The sequence below is a fragment of the Lepidochelys olivacea genome, assembly GCF_965140295.1.
Source record: "Lepidochelys olivacea isolate rLepOli2 genome assembly, chromosome: 3".
Taxonomy (NCBI): Eukaryota; Metazoa; Chordata; order Testudines; family Cheloniidae; genus Lepidochelys; species Lepidochelys olivacea.
Window position 1 is genome coordinate 6,451,014 of NC_140413.1, and position 22,650 is coordinate 6,473,663.

Genomic DNA, 22,650 nt, shown 5'->3' on the forward strand with positions numbered 1-22,650 from the left:
GAGACAAAGGGCTTGTCTACACTTGAAACACTACAGTGTAGACACTGCTCTAGGGGTTCTCCTGTCGGTGTAGGTCACCCACCTCCCCGAGAGGCAGTAGCTAGGTCGACAGGAGAATTCTTCCATCCACCTAGCGCGGTCTACACCCAGGCTTATGTCAGCTTCATTACGTTGCACCGGGGCGTGGATTCTTCACACCCCTGAGCGATGTGGCCAGGTCGACCTAAATTTTTAGTGTAGACCAGGCCAAAGAAACTAAGCGATTTGAACTCTGTGTTGGGATCCTGGCTAAGGACTAGCCAGCCACGCTGGAATAATGACTGTGGCGAGTCAAACTCTCTGAACAAGAGACTCTCGTTTGTTGAATTTCAGGCTTAGTAGAGTATTTTCACTTGTGTGTGTTTGTAACCATTTCTGTCCTTATGGGATCACTTACACCGAGGTTCGCTTGTTCACAAACTTGGTTTACATTTGCTATAAACCAGCTCAGTGCCATGACTGAAGGAAAGGATGTGTTAACCCCCGTTAAGATAACAGGCTGCTGTATATTGTCTCTCTAAAGGAGCAGCGACCTTGGTAATGGTTGTGTGAGCATTACAGTGAGGGGCTGGGAGTTGCAGAAATATGTTCCGGGAGGAGAACTCAGGCTTATTGAGAACTCAGGCTTATTGGAAGGCTTATTGAGTTCCCCTGCAAACAGGTGTTGACTGAACCCCTTCTTGGCCTGGGAGATCCCCCAGAGCATCACAGTCAGTTATGGAATGCTTTGCAAGGGACGGAGAGGAGGTAATTTTAAGTGCTAGTTGTTTTTAAATACACTGCAGACAAGATCACCAGAAACAACATTAATCTGTCTGTGTTCATCATAATTAATCCTCCCGAGGAGCATCTTCCCAGCACAGGAAAGCAAGTCGCTCATTAACACTCGTGTCTAGAGAGATTCGGTTTTCCGTATTTCAATATTATAATCAAGCACGCGGTCACATTAGTGGATTTTAATGCTGCTCTAAGGAGCCAGATCGACAGCACTGGAGACTGAAGTCCTATGTTGAACCACTACTAGATGCACACTTCCCACCCTATATTGCTCGGGCATGTAGGAATGTTATCAGGAGGGCCAAATCGCACCTGGAGCTGCAGCTAGCCAGAGATGTCAAGAGTAACAAGAAGGGTTTCTTCAGGTATGTTGGCAACAAGAAGAAAGCCAAGGAATGTGTGGGCCCCTTACTGAATGAGGGAGGCAACCTAGTGACAGAGGATGTGGAAAAAGCTAATGTACTCAATGCTTTTTTTGCCTCTGTTTTCACTAACAAGGTCAGCTCCCAGACTGCTGCGCTGGGCATCACAAAATGCGGAAGAGATGGCCAGCCCTCTGTGGAGATAGAGGCGGTTAGGGACTATTTAGAAAAGCTGGACGTGCACAAGTCCATGGGGCCGGACGAGTTGCATCCGAGAGTGCTGAAGGAATTGGCGGCTGTGATTGCAGAGCCACTGGCCATTATCTTTGAAAACTCATGGCGAACCGGGGAAGTCCCGGATGACTGGAAAAAGGCTAATGTAGTGCCAATCTTTAAAAAAGGGAAGAAGGAGGATCCTGGGAACTACAGGCCAGTCAGCCTCACCTCAGTCCCTGGAAAAATCATGGAGCAGGTCCTCAAAGAATCAATCCTGAAGCACTTGCATGAGAGGAAAGTGATCAGGAACAGCCAGCATGGATTCACCAAGGGAAGGTCATGCCTGACTAATCTAATCGCCTTTTATGATGAGATTACTGGTTCTGTGGATGAAGGGAAAGCAGTGGATGTATTGTTTCTTGACTTTAGCAAAGCTTTTGACACGGTCTCCCATAGTATTCTTGTCAGCAAGTTAAGGAAGTATGGGCTGGATGAATGCACTATAAGGTGGGTAGAAAGCTGGCTAAATTGTCGGGCTCAACGGGTAGTGATCAATGGCTCCATGTCTAGTTGGCAGCCGGTATCAAGTGGAGTGCCCCAAGGGTCGGTCCTGGGGCCGGTTTTATTCAATATCTTCATAAATGATCTGGAGGATGGTGTGGATTGCACTCTCAGCAAATTTGCGGATGATACTAAACTGGGAGGAGTAGTAGATACGCTGGAGGGGAGGGATAGGCTACAGAAGGACCTAGACCAATTGGAAGATTGGGCCAAAAGGAATCTGATGAGGTTCAATAAGGATAAGTGCAGGGTCCTGCACTTAGGACGGAAGAACCCAATGCACAGCTACAGACTAGGGACCGAATGGCTAGGCAGCAGTTCTGCAGAAAAGGACCTAGGGGTGACAGTGGACGAGAAGCTGGATATGAGTCAGCAGTGTGCCCTTGTTGCCAAGAAGGCCAATGGCATTTTGGGATGTATAAGTAGGGGCATAGCGAGCAGATCGAGGGACGTGATCGTCCCCCTCTATTCGACATTGGTGAGGCCTCATCTGGAGTACTGTGTCCAGTTTTGGGCCCCACACTTCAAGAAGGATGTGGATAAATTGGAGAGAGTCCAGCGAAGGGCAACAAAAATGATTAGGGGACTGGAACACATGACTTATGAGGAGAGGCTGAGGGAGCTGGGATTGTTTAGCCTGCAGAAGAGAAGAATGAGGGGGGATTTGATAGCTGCTTTCAACTACCTGAAAGGGGGTTCCAAAGAGGATGGCTCTAGACTGTTCTCAATGGTAGCAGATGACAGAACGAGGAGTAATGGTCTCAAGTTGCAGTGGGGGAGGTTTAGATTGGATATTAGGAAAAACTTTTTCACTAAGAGGGTGGTGAAACACTGGAATGCGTTACCTAGGGAGGTGGTAGAATCTCCTTCCTTAGAGGTTTTTAAGGTCAGGCTTGACAAAGCCCTGGCTGGGATGATTTAACTGGGAATTGGTCCTGCTTTGAGCAGGGGGTTGGACTAGATGACCTTCTGGGGTCCCTTCCAACCCTGATATTCTATGATTCTATGTCTCAACCCTGATCTGAGTCACTGGGTCTCTACCAATTTGATGGCCTCTCTCTAGTGAGTTCTAGTGGTCTCTGGAAGGTTGTCCTAGAGGGTGAGTTTGTACCCTCTATGCCCAACAGCCATTGGCAAAAGAACCAGCTTTCCCTACTAGGTAGCTGGGAATAGATCCAGGTGGGAAACTGTTTTCCTCTCCTGTGAATATTTTCAAGAGTTCAGAAACTTTTCCCTTCCACATCAGAACAAAACAGAAAAAAAACAGGCAGAGACCCATTCACCTGGGATGAAGGAGAGCTGGATTCAAGTCCTGTGCTCTAACCACTGAGTTACCCGCAGGGCGTTTGCCTCTTTCAGTTCCATCCTGCACCCAAGAGACCTCTCTCGCTTAAAGTTCTGGCAAATCCAGTATGTTTCTTCAAACAGTTTTGCTTCCAACACATCGGCATTTTCCAAATAAAAAACGTTTGGTCGAAAAATTCCCAACCAGCACTAGCTGTGGGATGGCATGGAGAGCAACTGGATTCCATTTCACAGGTGGCTTCAGCTCCCAGAGGTTGTTCACAGGCTCCATTGCACAGTGATCCCAAGATGAAAAGCATCATAAAACGGCTTGTCTACATGGGGACACTCAGGCAAATTAATCCAAATTAATTTTCAAAATGAATTCGTTAAACTGCATTAAACCTGTGTGGACATTCTCGTTCACAATTAAAGTGGCCTTAATTCAGTTTAATTTAATTTGCTTCCAGATGAATTAAGATGAACCAAATTAAGGCCTCTTGAATTCTGGATAAGAGCATCCACACTGGTTAATGAGTTTTAACTCATCCCCTTTAAATTTTAACCTGTAGTTAATTCAGTTTAACTTTCCTGACCACGCCCAAGTAGAGAAGCCCCAAAAGTTTCATTCACTTGTTCAGTTATTCATTTGCTAGACAGAAGTTGGGGCTGATGTATTTCATTCCATACTCACTTGGTTCTGATCTCCAGCTCATCGTGACTAGAGTGGCACATCTCACTGAAGCGCGACACAAAGAAGTCATAGCTCCTGTGGTAGGACGGAGTGTCCTCTTCAATGTTCGCAAACTTCACAAACTGGAAAAGGGAAAATGAATGAGAGAATAAGTCAGCCCAGAGAAAGGAAAGCAAAGACGGGAGGGAGAAAATTGATTAATAAACCTCACCATCAGAAGCAAGCTCCTCACAGAGCAGGTCACACCAACTCAAAGCAGCACCAGACCCTGCCAGAAAAGATGCCAAACCGGCAAACATATCTCCACCGCTACAATGATCAACATCCCCGACAACACACCTGTCAAGATTCTTGGGTCCTATTCATACCTATCGCAACATGCGGGGTACCTCATCCAGTGCAATAAACACCCCGATAACAACTTTGTGGGTGAAGCCAGATAACCACTATGCTCTCGAATGAACTTGCACAGGAAAATGATAGAAGACAGACACCCTGTCACCTGTGGGTGAGCACGTTTCACAAAGCGATCGCTCTATATCTGTCCTCGTCCTCAATGGAAAGCTGCACAACACCACCTTCAAAAGACCGGCCTGGGAGCTTAAATTCATAACTTCACAAGACACTAAAAAAATCACAATCTTAATAAAGACACTGGTTTGTGGCTTATTAAAACAGTCACCCGCTAACCCCCCTTTTTTGTCCTAGGACTGCAGGGGTGTTAACAGGTCACTTTGCCTTGAATGGTTTCTTACAAAACTGTGTTAACTACTTATGCTAACCTGTCTGTTCCAGCGGCTGGGACACTCAAGTACCTTTCCCAGACCTGAAGAAAAGCTCTGTGCGGTGCAAAAGCTTGTCTCTTTCACCAACAGAATTTGGTCCAATAAAAGATATTGCCTCCCCCACCTCGTCTCTCTAATATCCTAGACCCAACACGGACAACACCACCACAGCAAATAATCAAAAACTCTTTTACAATTCTTATAGCTTTTATGGGCTCCAGTGATACAAAGAGGACTTAAAGCTGCATTAAGGCAGACGCTGAGGATACCTCTAATGTAGGAGAATCCTGAGCTGAATAGCCAGCCCTATGCCAGCCCCCACCATGGAGGGATAGGCAGGAGATTGGAAGGGGGATGTGACAGATGGGAACGCAATGTGCTCTGGTGATCCTGGCTGAGGGAGCAGCACCTTGAGGACCTTTTTCCACTGACAAGTTAGAGCAACCCCAAGGCTGCTCTAATTTGCATTATAGGCTAGTTCAACCTCAGTATCTCCAGGATCTGAAAAGGATGGCATTAAAAAGATTGCATAAAGCCATCTAATGCCCTCAGAAGGGCACTGAGTGCTACTCTAGCGGACCTGGAAATCTAGGCCTGAAAAGTGAAGGTTTACAATAACATGGGACTCTGAAAATCCAACTGGATTCTTCCCGCTTTTAACATCTCCACCAGGAAGTAGTGTAGATTCTGCCCGCAGAACTTAGTTGACAAGTCTGCTGCTGCTGACAGAATCCAACTCATAGCCGCACTGCCTCAGCGGGGCTAGCCAGAGTTAAAACTTGTTGTGTCAGTAAAGTCAGCAGATCTACAGATCTGGCCTTTGAGAGTCACATTTTCAAGCTTTTCTCTGCAACCACGAAGGCTAGAGACTTAGCCGACAGTCTCTGCAGTTTCTTTCCAGGACCTGAAGCTTTCAGAAAAACATCAAATACCACAAGACTCAGGATAAAATTGCAAGCACTGGTATCTAACATGAGCACCTAGCAAGTAGCTACGATGAAGAGAAGGTGGTCATTGCTTTCCTGACTGTAATCTCAGACAAACATCTTAGAAAATTACCAGTGCTGTGATACTTTGAATACACATTGCATTTATTTTTTCCCCAGGGAAAGGCAGAGTCCTTGACATTTTCTTTTTTTGCTAACAATCCCACATGCTTTATTTTTCCATTCTCCAAATGCAGGCACAACCAATTCCCTGGTGAGGTTTTGGCTACTGTAGCCCGACAGATAATTCCTGGGCTCATACTATGCTGCACCTATACAACTGGGCAGATCATGATCCGCCAGCACGTGCAAGTTTTACATCGCCACAAGAGTTCTGTTAGTAGCAGCCGCGTTTGGATGGCATTGTGAGGCAGGAAGGGATACTCTACAGCCAACCACTTAAAGCTATCTCCAAAACCGTCCTAATTACTAGCGCAACACAGCAAATCAGCCAGAGAGGAGCGACTGCTCATGGAAGAAGGCTCCTAGCAATGCTTCATTCCAGGAGCTGACGTCCAGCCTCTAGACAGCACATCAGCTCTGTGCTTCAAGCTACCATCTGTCCACTAGCAAAGCAATGAAGACTGCAGAGACCCACTCCCTCTGCCAGAAAGAGACATTTATGCATCACTTCTATTTCAGATTCCCTTGCTTTCATTACGGTTTTATCATGGCTGGTGTGGAGAAAGTGAATAGGGAAGTGTGTTTACGCCTTCACATAACACAACAGCCAGGGGTCACCCAAAGAAATTAATAAGTAACAAGTTTAACACAATCATAAGGAAGTATTTCTTCACACAACGCACAGTTAACCCATGGAACTCATTGCCAGAAATGTCGTGAAGGCCAAAAGTATAACGGGGTTCAAAAAAGAACTACATACGTTCATGGAGGATAGGTCCATCAATGACTATTAGCCAAAATGGTCAGGGATGCAACCCCATGCTCTGGGTGTCTTTAAACCTCCAAATGCCAGAAGCTGGGACTGGATGACAGAGGACGGATCACTTAAAATTGCCCTGTTCTATTCATTCCCTCTGAAGCACCTGGCATTGGCCAGTCGGAAGACCGGATACTGGGCTAGATGGACCATTGGTCTGACCCAGTACGGCCGTTCTTATGCCTTCATCTGCAAAACGGGGAGAATAGGACTTACCTCTGAAGTGTGCTAGGTCTATCTAGCTTCTAATACAGTGCCCATCACCATGGCAACTCGAAGTTAAAGTGAGCACTTCAAGTCCTCCTCTCTCCCCCCACCAGTCAGGTGCAGCTAGACTTTATTCTTTTTCTTTTCTCTGCTTGCCTATCCTGAGAGGCTGCTGGGAGAACAGTGTCCAAATTGTCCGTCTTATTGGTGGCATAAACAACACAGAACATAAGAACGGCCGTATTGGGTCAGACCAAAGGTCCATCTAGCCCAGTATCTGGTCTTCCGACAGTGGCCAATGCCAGGTGCCCCAGAGGGAATGAACAGAACAGGTAATCCATCCCAATGATCCATCCCGTCACCCAGCTTCTGGTGAACAGAGGGTAGGGCCACCATCCCTGCCCATCCTGGCTAGTAGCCATGGATGGACCTATCCTCCATGAACTTATCTAGTTCTTTTTTGAACACTGTTATAGTCTTGGCCAGGGATCTCAAACTCAGATGACCACGAGGGCCACATGAGGATTAATAAATTGGCCCGAGGGCCGCATCACTGGCACCCACCCACCCCCCACTTCCCCAGCCCCGCCCCCGCTCCATCCCTTCCATGAGACCCCGTCCCTGCCCTGCCTCTTCCCACCCCTTCCCTGTTCCCATTCCCAGGAGGGGTTGGGGTGCAGCAGGAGGCTCGGGTGCAGGGTATGGCAGGGGGCTCAGGAGGGGTGCGGCAGGGGTGCGGAGTACAGGAGGGGGTTCGGCTGCAGGAGGAGTTCAGGGGGCAGGCTCTGGCCCGGCACGCACCGGGGGCAGGGCAGGCTCCGTGCCTGCTGTGTCCCCGCACCGCTCTGGGAAGCGGCCGGAACCTGCGGGGGGGGGAAGAGGGCCCAGGGGTCTGTGTGTTGCCCTGGCCGTGCCTCCAGGCACCGGCCCCCGCAGCTCCCATTGGCCAGGAACGAGGAACTGCGGCCAATGGGAGCTTCAGGGGAGGTACCTGGAGGAGCAGCCAGGACAACACACAGACCCCTGGGCCCCCTCCAGGTTCCCGCTTCCCAGAGCGGCGCAGGGGCAGGGCAGGCAGCCTGCCATGCCCCCGGTGCATGCCTGGCTGGAGCCACTCTAGGTAAATGCTGTGGGGGGCCCGTGGGGAGCTGGCAGGCCGCGTGTTTGAGACCCCTGGTCTTGGCCTTCACAACATCCTCTGGCAAGGAGTTCCACAGGTTAACTGTGTGTTGTGTGGAAAAAGTATAACAGGGTTCCAAAAAGAGTTAGATAAAGTTCATTTTGTTTGTTTTAAACCTGCTGCCTATTAATTTCATTTGGTGATCCCTAGTTCTTGTGTTATGAGAAGGAGTAATTAACACTTCCTTATTTACTTTCTCCACACCAGTCCTGATTTTATAGGCCTCTATCATATCCCCCTTTTCCAAGCTGAAAAGTCCCAGTGTTATTAATCTCTCCTCAGATGGAAGCTATTCCATCCCCCTCCTCATTTGCGTGGCCCTTTTCTGAACCTTTTCCAACTCCAATACATCTTTTTTGAGATGAGGCGACCACATCTGCACACACCACGGATTTATATAGTGGCAATACAATATTCTCGGTCTTGTTATCTGTCCCTTTCCTCATGATTCCCAGCATTCCGTTCGCTTTTTGGACAGCCACTGCATATGGAGTGGATGTTTTCAGAGAACTGTCCACAATGACTCCAAGATCTCTTTCTTGAGTGGTAACAGCCAATTTAGACCCCATCATTTTATATGTCTAGTTGGGATTATGCTTTCCAATGTGCATTACTTTGCATTTATCAACACTGAATGTCATCTGCCATTTTGTTACCCAGTCACCCAGTTTTGAGAGATCCTTTTGTAGCTCTTCACAGTCTGCCTGTGACTTAAACTTTCTTGAGTAGTTTTGTATCATCTGCACATTTTGCTCAGCCTCTATCTTCGGTGTTCAGATCATTGCACGGGCAGAAGGGACTGATTCGCCTCTAGGCGCATGATTTTTGCTCTCTTAATAAAATGTCAGATCCAAAGAGGAAATGAAAGACTGGCTTTGTGCAATCCAACAAGCTGGCTCAGCCGCGTTGGGAACGGTTCCCAGAAAAAAGGGACCCTCTTTCAACCTATAAATGCCTCCATTATTTACCAGGAAAAGCAGCAGTGTTATATAACGAACCTTATACCACTGGCTGCAGAAGAAGGCAGCCGCCCGCTTAGCTTACTACACATCCATGTGCTGATATGGGACGAGACTTGGACCCCGGGGTGAGAGAACTGGGAAGGATGCTCCTGCCCATTCCCCCGCCAGCGAAGGAGCTAGTTATCCCAACGGAAGACACCGATTTTAATTAGTTTCCCTTGATTGTCACCCTAGAATCCTAAAGCTCCCAGGCCTTCAATGCCGGCTGGCACCGGCAGCGTTGGCTGCAGCCTCTCCTTTTTGGGGAGAAGGTTTGTTTTAGAGTAGGGGGACATTAAGTGCTCCCAAAAGATGCCCCATTGAAAAGCTCCAGAGCACAACAGACAGGCAGCGGAGCTTCTTGCTTGCTGCCCATCTCCTGCCAATCTGCCTCCTTCCTGGCCTGCAGGGGCCTCTTCCTGGGGCTGAGAAAGGAGAACATTCCCCAGGGCCCACTCGATCTGTGGCCCCTCTGCTCTGCCTGCCAACCAGGGCTGCAACATGGTGCCAACTGCAGACTGAGCTGTCTGAAAGCAGGGACTGTCTCCCTCTGTCTGTCTAGCCAGCGCCTAGCACAATGGGACCCGGATCGGATGGGGGGCTTCTGGATGCTACCTTAATACACGTAATAAATTGGGATGGCAACATCTGTCCATAGGGACCTAGACTCAGACCAACCACACATTTCACTCCAGTAGACAGCCATCAGACCGGAATCGCTTTGTGCTTTGCCTGCCCCGAGATGGACTGGAGCGAGTGACCTGTAGATGAAAGGCTCCACCAGCCATTAGCAGTCCCTGATTAACTGTATTGGCGACCCAGGCTCAAACCAACCATTGAGAGTGCAGAGGGACCTGTGGTTTGTAATGAGGCTCTCTCTCTGCTGTACATAGACTGAAGCATATCTGAAAACACCCAGCAGCGTCTCTGGGCTCAGAGTGGGGCTGTCGCCAGTCACGCATACTTCAAAGTCTTCCAAAGCAGGAGAAGCCAGAGACAGATACCTAAAGACCAAAGCATCAGCTTTGACAGACACTGGAAATTTTTTATGAGTTAAATTATTAAAAATTCAAGGAACTAACTTCAAATACGGTTTTTTAAATAAACATTCGCCCCAAACTCAGGCGAACACCCCTGACACGCGACAGCTATTGGAAGTCTCATGCATGCATCTGAACGGCACCGTAAGCTCCTGGAGGCTCAAGCCTTTACATACAGCACCGAGCACCATCGCCGATTTCAGTAGAGAAACGCAGCAAAATTAATAACAGGACCCACACATATCTCTGCTGAACCCTAGGACCTCCGAGTCCTCAGAGGGGACCTGCTTATGCAGAGTTACATGAGAGTCAGAGTGCAAAGCTGAGCCGTCCGTGTGGGGTTAAACACCAAACAGCTGCACTTCAACCAGCAAGTTGCTTCCGACGCATAGGAGGCAAGTAGGAAGTTGGGATCTAGAAGGGATGGAACAAGCAGGCCCTGGGAATTGTGGGATAGCACTGGTGGACTATCAGAACACAAGCTTTATGTCCTCACTGCAAAGTGGGCAGGCTGGGACACGGGTTGGCACCTATGCCCCGTCCAGCAAGCCCACGTGCTAAGGGGAATGCAGGCACGTGTGCGTGGATGAGAGAGGGTTTGGGGCTTCTACATGTGTCTGAGCCGGATTTCTGCACTACAGAGACTCCCCAAGGGTGCAGAATCTGCATGGGTGAATGGAGGCCTTCAGGGATACAGCAATAACAGGATTTGCACACATCTCTGCTAAATGCCTTGAGATGGGCACATCCGAGAGAGCTGTGGAACGAGCCCCCCCACTGGGGGCGTGTGAGAATGATCAGTCTTGGGGATTAGCAACGCGTGACTCAGTGAAGGGAAGACATTTCGAAGACAAGATTTCACAGGTGTGACTCAGCCTGGCTGTCTATAAACAGCATCCTCACGTCTCCATCATTAGCTCCATTACAGTAGGGACTGTTTGCAACAATACCCTTTAATTAAGCCTGCACCTGAAACAGTTTCTCCTTAGCAGAGAGAGGAGGAAGCATCTCATTACCGCTACCCATTTCCCAACACAAGCACACAGCAGGTTCTCTGCAGAAATTGTCCTGAGCGTTCCTCTGAATTATGGAGTGCAGAACACCACATGGCAGGCAGAGGGTCCCCTCAAGTCAGACCAGAACGTAGCTGGAATAAATTTATTAAGAGTTCATTGCCAGCAATGCAACTGACCACTGAAAAAAACCACAGGGAAATACCACAAACCAGGCAGTAGCCAAATCCTCAGCGCCCATTGTTATTCCTAAGACATTTCGATACATACGCACCATACATGCACTCCAAGCCAGGGTCAATGACAGAACCCCAGCATGTGAGCCTCAGTCCTCTGCTCTAACCACAAGGCAATTCTTCCTCAAGACTGTCCTGCTTCACGATCTGGATTGCTATTGCAGACGGTCTGCGCTGCTGGAGCAATAACGGGCAAGGAATGAACGGGCGGGGACAGCTTTCATGATCCTCTCCCCGCCCCGCATTTCTCACACTGGCCCGGGGCTGCGTCAGGGGAGATGTTTGTAGCTGATCTACATGCTGAACCTGATCTGTATAGACACAGAAGACTCCGGGTCCAATTTCTGATCTCAGCTGTGCCAGCAACTCCTCTGAAATCCATGGAGGGTGTCAAAGGGCCAGGTCCACCCTGTAAGAGGGAACTGATCCAGCCCACCTGTGCCTCATAGGCAGCCTCTCTGATGGAGGGCCAGAGCTCCCCATAATGAGCCAGAGGGGAACAGGAGGAGGAAACTGTAGTAAAGGAGACCAGTTGTGAGCAGGAAGCTCCTGCAGGAGACCCTAACCTGGAGAAAGGGAGGCCAGAGGCAGAGGGCTAAACACCAGCTGGGCGCAACAGCTTCACGAAGAGCAGACTGAGACCCAAGAAGAGATATGGTAGGAGGCCCCATGGCTGACTGTGAAGTTTGATGCTTGGCTGGTGGACTTTATTTGGACCTGGAGAAGTTGGTCCAATGAAAGATATTACCTCCCTGACCTGGTCTCAAATTATTTCTTTCTGTTATTCACCCGTTCCCAGGCAGGGCTGGCGTTACAAACTCCACACAGTCTCTCGTGGCTAAGTGCCCTGAAGAGGGGGAAACTGAGGCTGGCCTGCTGCAGAGCAACCCCAGGCCAGGAAGGGATTGAGGGAGGCAGCTGGCCTGCTGGCACAGGGATTGAGATTAACATTAACGGAGGGATTCAGATTAACACTACAGTAGCTGAGAGCAGCATCTGAGCCTGTAACCGGAGTAACCAAGAGCAGCCTCTGACCCTCCGGTTGGCAGGCATGACAATCCAGCCCTGCTCAGCAGCAGTGAATTTCCCTTGAGCCCAGTGTTTTTCATTGTGCCTTTGGATGGATATTCCTCATGTTCACCGGACTCTATGGCTCCCCTTTACTCTCCCAAATTGATTACCGACCACGGGCACCCTCGAAATCCATCATTAAATCAACTGAAGGGAACGGGGCTGCGAAGGCCATGTTCCAGTAGTGATTCCATGCTTCCCAGGTACAATCAGCCTCCCGCCTACGGGGGCCATCCGTCTCATTTAAAAGATCAGCTGCTGATAAACCCCGCTCCTTTCCACAAAGTGGCTCATGGCAGGGTCCCACTTGCTACCCCTCCATCCTAGGCTGCTCGGTCCCCATTGCATCTGGGAGGGGAACCGGACTGAGACAGACCCAGTGTTTTCTTTTGGGTCTGATCCTCCCACTCACTCACAGCTCCCTGTTGGCTCGAGTGAGCACGGAGGAGGGTTTGATCGGCACAGCGCGAGCACTGGGATGAAATGTCTGGAGCCCAGCAGCTGACGACTGTCACCTCCAATCCTTCGGCAAGCTGAACGTTTGAAAAAGCGTGAAAAAGCAACTCCCATTAAAATCACTACGCTCCAGGCGGCCCAAGAGGGGAGGTGGCTGCTGCTGCCACAAACCGAAATACAGGTCTGTCGTCTCTCACTTCCTTTCTGCCTCCATGGCTCTCCCATGGCCTGCGCAACACCCGGGCAGGTGGCGAGCTGAGACTCCCACAGGTCCAACGAACACACTTGGCAGACCCCTCACCTCTGCCTCCAAGCCCCATGCAGTTTGCCTCATCCACCTTTTGGGGGAGGAAATATCTCTTTACTGCGTGTCCGTACAGCCCCTGGCACAATGGGGCCCTGGGATCCATGCTCTGGTTTATCAGAGCCACTAAAGGTTAGGAGGTGTTTGGACAGAGTTCCAATTTTCACTTAGGGAGGCAGTGTTGCTGAATGCTTTAAACACTGGACGGGGAGCAAGGAGCTTCCAACTTCTAATCCCAGCTCTGCCATGGACTTCTTCTGCAGCCTAAGGAGAAACACTTAACCTCTCGGTGTTTCAGTTTTCCCACCTGCAGAATGACACCACAGAGGTAGGGAGGCAGGGATGTGAAGAAATGACTGCTCATAGAGTGCTCTGTATTACAGTGTATCAGAATGAACTGGGGGGTGGGGAAGAAAGATCACTGCCCTCTACTGGATGGACCCAGAACAGCTCAGCTGTGTGTCATAGGCCTAAGACAGCAAGTGGAGATTCTCCTTTCCCTGAACGGATATGCGCTTTATTACTGGGAGAATATAATTCTATCCTAGGATTCCCATCCAGTGGCTATTGAGGGCAGAGTCATTACAGTAGGAGACAGTGCCAGCCTGCCAACAGCAGCATTATGCTAACTTAGCTCGACCGATCAATGATCTTGCTTCTCTGATGTCTGTGGATTAATAGCTCTGCTGATGGATGCGCCATGGCAGTTTCCCATCACTTTCAATTTGGAGCAATTAACATCATTGAAGAACAGGGTGTGAAAGCTTTTGACTGTGCCTCCGGTTTTTATGTGGCGATATTTATAACCCACGCTGGTCTTGGGAACGTTCTGTTCTGCAACACAGAGCTGCCCTGCCTGCCAGCTGGGATGCAGCCGCTGGCCGTAACCCAAGAGCAGGGTTTCCCATCCAGCAGGAGGATGGTCTATTACACAGCCAAGTCTCAAGCCAGGAACTTTGAGATGCATCCACAAGAGTTCAAACAGGAGAGCTGTAAACAGTCACCCACCCACATGGCTAAGCCAGAGAAAGCTACGGGTCTCCGCTGCCTAAAGGATTATAACTAGCAATGCTGAAGCCATCAAGCCAGGTTCCAAGAGGTCCACAGGGTCTTCAAAAGCCTAACTAACTGTCACATAAACCTAGTGCTCCAGAGAAATGAAGCAACCAATAAGCGGTTCTAGTTGTCCCACCAAACGCACGTATGAAGAGCCATTGTACGAGCAGTTACCCAGCTGGAGACAGCACGTGTAGTAGTTAGAGCAGGGGATTGTGAATCAGGACCTCCGCTCTGTGTGGTTTGGAGGAAGTCATTTCACCACTCTGTGCCTTGGTTTTCCCATCTGTAGAATGGGGGTAATGTTACATACTTGAGCTGACCAAAATTATTTCTTGCAAATGCAGTTGCTGTCTAATTCAGCCCTTTCTCTGCTCACAAACTGCACATGAACCCAGCATGATTTGTACCGAGTCTGCCTGCTGTTCAGAATTGTTCATGGTGAGCGCTCAATATTCATCCGAGGATCTCAAAGAGCTTGGCAGGGCTGAGCAACGAGACGATCCCCGCTCTACAGAGGGGGTAACTGAGGCACGGAGCAGTGACGTGACTGCCCAAGGCCACACAGCAAATCAGGAGGAAAGACAGGAAAAGAACCCAGGAGTCCTGATTCTCAGCACTCAGCGCTGGGCAATACTAGCTAAGGACTGGGAGAAGAAGTAGTGCCCCGGCATGCCTGCTAGTTACCAGAACAGACTGAGCCAAGGAAAGGGGTCTTGATCCTGGCAGCTGGGCTTGCTATGCCAGTGTCTGTCCTGCTCGCTCCTGCAGCTGTGACCCTGCCAGCTTCCCGTAGCTACAAGATGCAGGGAGGCAGCCCCTCCAGGCGCGAGCCATAGCAGCTGGGCTAAACTTGCTCCAGCTGACATTGCTCTCTCTGGATATAAAGCTGCTGCTAAGAATCTCCTTTGTACAACTCCCTTCCATGGTTCAGCCTTTGTCCAGAGGCACGGAGCTCTAAACAATCCCCCAGCGGGTCTCGGGTGCCAGAGCTCATTACACGGAGCATGAAAACCCAGCCTGGGATTTGTCTAGGACTGTCACAGCTTAACACAAAGGGAAAGACCCTCCTCTGGTCACAGAGACCAGCCATCAGCAGAGCCTTTCAGCTGGGATTTCACAGGCAAAGGACTCTGCTAAGCTTGGAGAGCAGGGTCCAAAGAAAGAGGACCAAGGTCAAGCCGCACCCTGCAGCACTGTCCCCTGCAACTTATTCCAGATCCAGAGTGGATGGTATTATCCCCCTTGTACAGAAACTGGGGAAACTGAGGCACAGAGAATTGCCTCAGCCAGGGTCCCACAGGGAATCCTTAGCAGAGCTGGGAATAGAAGCCAGGTCTCAGACGTCCTAGCCCAGCATAGAATCATAGAATATCAGGGTTGGAAGGGACCCCAGAAGGTCATCTAGTCCAACCCCCTGCTCATCTTATCCACTGGACCATGCTGGATACAGTGAAGTGAGATCAGCAGCATGTGAATCAGCCAGGGAGACTAACTGGTCTCACTTCACTGTATTCAGCATGCTTTTAGCTAAATTTGACTTCTGAGCCCACACATGGTCACGGATTTCTTGGGTGGCCAACTTCAGACACCTTGAGCCTGATTTCCAGAGGCACTGGGTACCCATCAACAGCCTTGCCAACTCTTGTGACTGCATCATGAAACTTGTTAGATTTGTTTTTTCTTCCCCCAAAAAGCCCCAAGTCCCGGAGTCTCGTTATTTCATGAAACTCATTCTTTTTATTTTATTTTTTTTTAATATGTTTCTGGCTCGTAGGGTTTCAGAAAAAGCAACTTGAAGAGGTGCCCGGAATGTGACCTAAAAGTTCAAAGAGGAAAGGAGACAGAATGCTTTTTCCTTCCGTCTCATGATTTCTGTGGACCTGACTACAGATTTTTGAATGCTTAGGCTGGCAATATTGCAGCAACTCCGAGTGAAGGCAACGGCAGCTGCGGGTGCCCTACACCTCTGATTATCGGGCCCTAGCTGGCTTAGGAGAAGCTCCTAAGAACTGATGCATCCCAAAAGAGTGGCCAGTTTTGCAAACTTTCCCCTAAGTGACCATATCCCTTTAAGGCCCCTTCACCTTTTGGACACCGCACAATCCCAGCCACAGAAAGCCAACACCAGTAGGCACCGTCTTTCTCACCCCACGTCTCCCCCTCTGCCAGCGCGCCGACCCCGCTCACACAGACGCCACTTGCAGGGTGAGAATGCAACAGAAATGACAGAGGCTCCACATTTCCCCTGGGGCTGCTGGCAGGTCGACAGCAGGGACAAACCCAATCCTCGCCCCATAAAGGTCCATTTCAGTAGGGCCATGAGCTTTGGGCACTGGCCCCTTGGTGTCCTCCAGACCCAGGACAAGCTTAATGCTTAATACAGCCCCTTCCCTCCCTCTTTGTCCCATCTTCATTCATTCCATCCCCTAAATTCAACCCACTTCCCTCAATCCCCCTCCCGCTTTCAACAGCTCCCTCCCCATGTCTCCGTTCCCCCTCTCTGCTACTGATTCCCGATCTCATCCTCTCCTGATACCCCTATTCCTCCTACCCTTCCCCCACACCCATTCACCCCATTGGGTCTCTCCCACTCTCATCCCATCAGCCTCTCCCACCTCCTCACTGGATCCATCCTTCCAGCTCTTTGCCTCCCTGTCTCTCTCACTCCACACCCCTCAGTCTCTTTCTCTGCCTCTCACCTCTGACTTCTCTCTCTCTCTCTCACACGCACACACACTCTTCCCCGACCCGCCATTCACCACCCCCCACCTGTGCCCCTCTTCCACTTACTGATCTCCAGAGCACAGAACGAGCTATTCCCCTCTACTAGGTTTATGGGGTGGGGAAAGCCACTGGGACTTTCACGGTTTTCCCAGTCCTGGGCTCCCCCCGTACAGCTCTGATGATGCCCCTCAATCCTGATCCACAGCCCTCCGGCTATTCTCGTCACGAGCTCTGCCCCCGCCCCAGCTCCTATTCATGCCCTTTCACCCTGGCCTGCAGCCCCCTGAGCCTGAGCCTCTCCCAACCGGAGATTTTCTGACACACACGGTGGTTCAGAGATGTGGCTAGAGAAGGAGGAGATCACGATCCACGGCACTGTGATCTGGGCAAGGCTTGAACCTGGCTCTCCAGGGGGAAAAAGCTGGTGTTTGAACATGCTCTTGTGCCCCTGCGTATTGGAACAGGCAGAATCGAACCAGGATCTCATTACTCTGCAAAGGATCGCTATAAAAGGAGGGGGGTCAGAGGAGGGGGAGGAAGACAACCATTCTGCACGAGAAGATACGACGAAAGGCTCGGCCTTGCCAAGGCTGCTACTTACAGAATTTGTACCCAGGATCTGCAGGTTGGGCTTCTCGGACTCCAGCAGCTTCGCCACCATCTTCAGGAAGCTCTCCACGAACAGGTTGATGCTCTGGCAGTGACAGGCCATTAGCAGCTGGTCCAAGGCTTCCATGGCAATGCACACGTACCTGAGGGAAACGGCATATTGCAAAAGTAACTCACCTTGTAGGAAAGGAGGCCCAGTGATTAGAGCAGGAGGACTGGGTCTCAGGAACCCTTGGGTCAACTGCCAGCTCTGCTGCTGACTCACTGTGCAATCCTGAGCCAGTCACTTCACCCCTCCATGCCTCAGTTTCCCCATCTGTAAAGCAGGCTTACTGCACAACACACCGTGAAGGAATCAGATCCTCAGTTTAATTCATTAATGTTTAGTATCAGAGGGGTCGCCGTGTTAGTCTGGATCTGTAAAAGTGGCAAAGAGTCCTGTGGCACCTTATAGACTAACAGACGTATTGGAGGAAAACGCAGTGGGGATTCACCCACGAAAGCTTACGCTCCAATATGTCTCTTAGTCTATAAGGCGCCACGGGACCCTTTGTCGTCATTAATGTTTGCGTATGAAGATCTCTGGAGGCTACAACAGCACAGGGCCCAATCCTCAGCTGTCAATGGAGCCCTGCTGATTTACGCCAGCTGAGGATCTGGCCCAGGCAGTAATATAGCATTATGGGCAATTTGTATTAAACCTCACGTTTGCTTCTGAAAGGGTTAATCTGCTCCCAGCACCCATTACTCTGCAAGAGGCTGCTGGGGAAATAACTGGAATGGTGCAAACTGAGGGTTAAGAGGACTTGTGGTGGGGAATAAGCTGCAGGAAGAGCTACTCGGAAAAGCAATACGATGATTCTCTTTACACGTTCATTTCTCTAGGAATAACAGCCCCACAAGGCCCAGAGAGCTCCAGGAAGCAGCAACAGAACAAGGCTCTGAATAGTGTTTTCCAAAGCTACTCAACCGATTCCGGATTCAGTCTTCCTGCTTGGTTGTCTTCTTACAGCTGAGTCCATGGGGACACAGGCTCTTTGGTCTTTTACAATATCCTGAGCCCCGCAACAGGAGGCAGGGCAGAGGGAGCATAACCCGATAGCAAAATAGAGCACTTTGGGGGAAGTCAGACATCCCACCACCCACAGTGATGCCTCAGAGCCCTGCCCCAGCTGAACATCTGCAAGCACCGGCGGCTGGACTCGGATCTCTTTGCTGGAGGCGAAAAGACCCTTTGCCTCCTCCCGATGAAGAACAGCAGGAAACAATCACCTGGTACTAGTCATGCTACAAATGACTCGCCCCATGTCTTCTCCATCTTCAACTGCACAGTCTTTAGAGCAGGGAATCTAGCAGACAAAGGTCTAATGTGATCCAAAGGCTGGAAGTTGCAGCTAAACAAATTCAGACTGGAAATAAGGCGTGGGTTTTTTTTAAAAACAGGGAGGGTAATTAACCATTAGAACAGCTTACCAAGGGTTGCAGAGATTCACTATCACTTGGCGATTCTTAAATCAAGACTGGATTTTTTTTTAATCTATTTATTTAATTTATTTTAAGATATGCTCTAGTTCGAAAGGAATTATTGTGGGGAAGATCTCTGCCCTGTGTTATAGACAAGAGGTCAGACTCCGGGATCACAAAGGTCTCTCCTGGCCTTTAATCTATGAACCTAGTCAGTGCATTGTATGCGCAGAGACTCAACTAAATCAGATCTGTAATGCTGCCCTTGCACCCCACGTGTAGCCAGAAAACTCTCCAGGCAGCCCTGATTTTCCAGAAAATACCTGGGTAAAAGTGTCCCTGGCGCTGCCGGTCACCACCCCCAGCTCTGATGGATCATAAGAGAGGGTGAATTCCACATCAGGCATCTTACACCGACAGCATCCCCTCAAAGGTCAGGCCCCCGCCACTCGCTGATGTCAATGAGCGTGGTAGGTGCGTCTCAGCTCCAAGGACGAACACCGGAGGGAGAAGCAGAAGGGCACCTCACCGGACTGTTTGCAGTGAGTTGTCACTGCAGGTCTTTTCAGGTAACTTATTAAATCTCTTTTCTAATGCTCCTATATTTGAACAGGAGAAAAGAGACGGAAGGAGAGACTGCGAACATCAGGGAATAAGTCTTTATTGGACACACACCACCGTGCAGGCTGCCTGATTAGGTTCCAGTTTCAGAATTTGTTCTGTGTCACATTTGGTTTCCAAGACAAATTGAATCTGGTTGTTTTGATGCGGCTCTGGAGGTGTCTGTGCATGCAGGCTGCAGATGGCTCTGGATTACTTCTCTGGTTGGCTAGTTATATGACAAAGAGACAGGCCAAGCAGCCTTTGGACCCTGCAGTCGTGGAAGGAGTGAGCTGCCCCAGAAATGTATTTATTGCCCTTCCCCAAATTAAAGTGCACTCGCAACAGAGAATCAGGTCCTCAGCTAGTATAAATCAGCGTAACTCCATTGAAGTCAATGGATCTGTCCCAATACCCTCAGTGGCTATTTCACAGACAGACTCAAGTCTTACCAGATGGACCTGGGACTGGCAAACAAAACTGGGCTTTCCAGACAGCTGTTGGACTTCTGAGTTACCCCAGTGAAACCAACTAAAATCCCATGACCTGATCAAAAGAGTCAGCCAGCCCACTGAAAAGGTTTATGTACGGGGAAGGCACGTGTGGGAAAGGCAGATCTAGTTCCAGACCTCTGGCAGCAGACAGTCTAGTGGTGAGGGCGCAAGCCCCAGAGCCAAGAGTTTGTAATTTCCAACCGTGCCTCAGACACTAGCCCCCATGTGTCGCCTGGGGCAAGTCCCATCACCTCGCTGTCTTAGTTTCCCTCACCCTCTGGGGCTGTTGGGAGGATGAGTTGGCTAATGTCAGCAACATGCTTTGCAGTAAGTGAGAGGCATTATTACAGCCTCCGTGAGCGTCCCCGTTCCATCTCTCAGACGCTGGTATCAGGGCTCTTGCTTTTCGCATATGTGACCCAGCCCGGCAGGATATTTTTTTGAACATGGCCTGCCCCCCCGGAGCACGTAATGAGAATTATTTGGCTCTTTGCAGGACAGGGTCCTGCTCCTCTGGCTTCAGCTAACAGATGTTTGGCATCAGGTGCTGCATCACAGATTTGATTAAAATCATAACACACTGAAAATCCTCTGTCTCCCAGAGTCAAGTCAGCACCCTCCCAAGCTGTTTGCGCTTGGCAATGATCAGTGCAACCTCCAAGCTGGACTCTGCGGGCCCCAATCTCTATCAATGGTCCTTATATGGCTCCTATCACTGTAGTATCCTCATAACCCCCGTATGAGGCAGGGAAGGGTGTTATCCCCATTGTACGGATGGAGAAGCTGAGACACAGAGCAACTAAATGACTTGCCCAAGGTCATACAAAGAGTCTTTGGCAACACAGGGACTTGAACCCAGGTCTCCAAAGCCCTAGGCTACAGCCCTAATCACTGGACCACTGTTCCTCTTCTCTAGCAGCATGACAGGAGCCCTTCCCCTAAGCTTGAACAGGAGTTACTCATACCCTAGGAAAAGAGAATAGGGTCGCAGGGACTTGCAGACAGTGCTGCCCATGCACTTAGTGTGGCTGTGAGCAGCCTAATGGCCTGGCCCGCAGAGCGTTAACGCCTTAGATCTCCCTCAGGCATACAGGGCAGAGTGAGTGCTGTCCTCGGCCCATAAGGGCCCAGCCAGCTCAGAAGGAATACAGGCAATCCCGGAGCAGCAGCTCCTTCGGAGGGTGATGAAGCCTCCAGGGAAGGTGAACTCCCCCAGCTATTAGTGGACCGAGACAGGTGTGGGTTTGTTGATGGGTTCACCCCACTAGCTCACTGCTTCCTCCCCGGCAGCCTGGGCCTCACCTCTGATGCCAGAAGAGGCTGCGGGCTCCGGTGGGCCACATTCCATTCGGACCAGCAGCCCCCTGGGCCACCTCCCCATGTAAAAGATGAGGCCTGCCCCATTTAAACAAGAACCCAGCAGGCTCCTCACAAGTGCAGTGGCCTCTATTCCCGGCTCTGCCCCTATCAGGATGTGATCTTGGGCCAGATCATCAGCTGCTGTATGTCAGTGCGGCTCTGAACGGCGCTACGCTGATTTACGCCAGCCGGGCGTCTGGCCCAGTATCCCAAACGACTTTACAAATATTAGTTCACTCAGCCTCCTGAGTTATGGAAAGCACGTGGCAGATCCAAGAGCAGCTCCTGGAGCACCTGGCTCTTGTCCTGGAGCATTAACCACAAGATCCAGACTGAGCAGGGGGGATGCCCGCAGTGCACCCCTTCCCCCAAGCCGTGAGGTGTTAGGGAAAGGAAACCGGGCTGGGAGGAGCCAGCCAAGAAGGAAGCCGGGGAGCAGCTGCAGAAGCAGCAGAGATGGAGCTCCACGGACACGATGAGATTTACTACAGTTTTGACTGGGGCTGATTGGCTGTTTGCTCCCACCTCCTCCTTCACAGTCTCTTCACCGCCGCATCACTCCACACCTGCCCCTTCCTACCTTCCCTCACCCCCTTCCCTAATCCCCTCCTAACTCCAACCACCCACCTCCCAAAAAACTCATGGTACCATCACGTTGATTACGCCATTCATCTATCATACCCCTTTCCCCTACCCTTTGTCTGGCCTCTCCATTTAGATCGTAAGCGCTTCAGAGGCAAAGGTTATGTACTACTCTGGGTCCGTACAGAGCCTAGCACAGGGCCCGATCTCAGTGTGTCCCTGGGCATGACCCAGCACTATTCATATTATTCTAGAGAGAGGCTCTCTTCATTCAGCAGAGATTAGCCTTGGCTTTCAGAGAGGAGATGAGGGTGAAAAACAAAAACCACTCCATTCCAATTCACTCGGAGTTAGAAAGAGGTCACAAGAAAGGAAGACATAGGATGGCCGAGTGAGTCCCACCTGGATAGGCCGTGTCACATAGAGGTCCAGTAAGCAGCCAAGACAACCATGGATACAAGAATACAGCTAATGTACATTTCATGTCCTGACTCCTTAAAGATCCTAGATTTGGTAGCCTTGGTCACATGCAACAATGACCATATCGCTCTGTAAGGGGGAAAACGACGAGCAACAGAGGAAGAGAATCTCCAAGCAAAGATTTCTA

The 22,650-nt window shown here is 50.1% G+C and overlaps 1 protein-coding gene across 2 annotated transcripts in view; it reads right to left on the reverse strand.

Moving 5' to 3' along the window:
* Positions 1-22,650, reverse strand: part of EFR3B (EFR3 homolog B) — a 133,110-nt gene that overhangs the window by 52,726 nt on the left and 57,734 nt on the right. For both annotated transcript variants that reach the window (XM_084623863.1, XM_084623864.1), the window contains exons 4-5: positions 17,537-17,687; positions 3,934-4,055 (exon numbers count right to left, since the gene is read on the reverse strand). In XM_084623863.1, coding sequence (XP_084479989.1) covers positions 3,934-4,055; positions 17,537-17,687 — 273 coding nt within the window. The remainder of the gene's footprint in view (positions 1-3,933; positions 4,056-17,536; positions 17,688-22,650) is intronic.